This window comes from Cyprinodon variegatus, unplaced genomic scaffold (assembly GCF_000732505.1).
Source record: "Cyprinodon variegatus isolate N-32 unplaced genomic scaffold, C_variegatus-1.0 Scaffold1294, whole genome shotgun sequence".
Lineage (NCBI taxonomy): Eukaryota > Metazoa > Chordata > Actinopteri > Cyprinodontiformes > Cyprinodontidae > Cyprinodon > Cyprinodon variegatus.
In genome coordinates this window covers 79360-81053 of record NW_015151747.1, presented here as the reverse complement: position 1 = coordinate 81053, position 1694 = coordinate 79360, and the positions used below count along the sequence as shown (strand labels likewise).

Sequence of the window (1694 nt, the reverse complement as noted above, 5' to 3'; positions counted from 1 at the left end):
CTGACTGCTCACTGACTGCTCACTGACTGCTGACTGACTGCTCACTGACTGCTCACTGACTGCTCACTGACTGCTGACTGACTGCTCACTGACTGCTGACTGACTGCTCACTGACTGACTGACTAGCTTGTGGCCTTGTCTGTTCCTGCTGTTGTTGCTGTGTGTATCAGAGCCTCCATGTCTCCTTCTTACCAGGTTTGTAGGATGTTGATTAGCAGTCATCCAGTTGTCAGGCTGAATCCTGGAGCCCTGGAGGAATTGAATTTGTTTCCAAGGAGGAATAAACAATCTCCTGATATCTGCATAAACATGATTTATTGAGTTTGCATGAATACCCAAACGGATCTTTTTCTCTTCCTCACCAGATCGTCTTTTGTCAGACTCATTCGCTGGTCAGGACTGTGACTCTCCAGACGTCGGTGGCTTTCAGAACAAAACCCTTCCACCGCACAGACCGCACAAAAGTCTGGCCCTAACTAAGCCCAGCCGCCCCCATCAGCCCAGTCCCAGGTCAAATCCACAGGTGCTCCCTCAGGTCGACCCCATCAGGACTCAAGGCCTTCCAGGGCCCTCAAAACGTCGACTCTCTGTAGAGCGAAGCCTCTCCTCAGAGGACCCACCAAGTGCCAGAGGTTCCCAGGGCAGCGTTGCTCTGAGGCCGTCTAGAGTTTACACAATAACAAGGGAAGGCAGGATGACTCTGGGGGGCGCTGGTCGCCAGGAGGCTGTAGAGCTGGAGGTGCTGAAGGGGCCCAGGGAGCCCCAGCCCTCCAACCCTGCCATCCACACCCAGTCCTCAGCTGCGGCTATTCGAGGTAGCCACCACCACAGCAGCCATAGTCGCACTAGCCATCACCATAGCAACCAGCTACAAGGGGGCCCTTCAACAGCCTCCCAGCCACTACAGAGCTCCAGGAGTGCCAGCGACATCGGCGACTGGTGGGTCAGGAGAGGAGGGTCCAGGGAGGACTACAGCCCAGACTGTGTGGCCTGCATTCGGGCCCCATGTCAAAGCCAGCGGTCCCTGGACCTGGACTCGTCCCCACAGGATGGAGAAAAGCACCGAAAGAAGCTGGAGAGGGTCTACAGCGAGGACCGGACGTCCACTGACAACAAAGGTAGAGAATGAAATGCTGCTTCAACCAAGTGGTCCTTCTAACTGTCAATCATTCTAGTGATAAGTTTACGTAGAGCCGTCCTTCGTGCTCGTCCCCATTTTCACTGAGCACTGGTGAGTCTGACATAGTGGGAAAATATGAGCGATGCAAACAGCTAATTTAACAGTTTGCACAAGGACTCGTGCATCCTCTCACAAGTGTTTAAAAGGCATTCCCTCTCGGGAAGTACAGAGGGCGGGTCTTTTCAGAAAAGTAGATCTGTTGTTGATAGAGTAAAATGTATAAACTTAACTTTGTAATTTAATCTTTAGCCTCATCTCTCTCTCTGTCTGTGACTCGCCTCCTCCATCCTGTTCTGTCTTTTCAGATGACGGGTCTAATAGCTGGTTCCCCAAGGAGAACATGTTCAGCTTTCAGACGGCCACCACCACCATGCAGGCGTGAGTACAGAAGAAACACGCCTTCACCACCACTCACTGTTTGATGCTGTCCATTTAAAACTGAACCACTGTCCTGAGGCCCCGTCCACACAAAGTCAAAACGAACACGAAACGCTAATATTTTCCAGAACGTTTG

General features: G+C 52.1%; 1 protein-coding gene across 1 annotated transcript in view; it reads left to right on the top strand.

Moving 5' to 3' along the window:
- LOC107102666 (NMDA receptor synaptonuclear signaling and neuronal migration factor-like) overlaps nt 1-1694 on the top strand; it is a 56572-nt gene that overhangs the window by 14092 nt on the left and 40786 nt on the right. The window contains exons 4-5 of the mRNA XM_015402054.1: nt 366-1118; nt 1486-1558. Coding sequence (XP_015257540.1) covers nt 366-1118; nt 1486-1558 — 826 coding nt within the window. The remainder of the gene's footprint in view (nt 1-365; nt 1119-1485; nt 1559-1694) is intronic.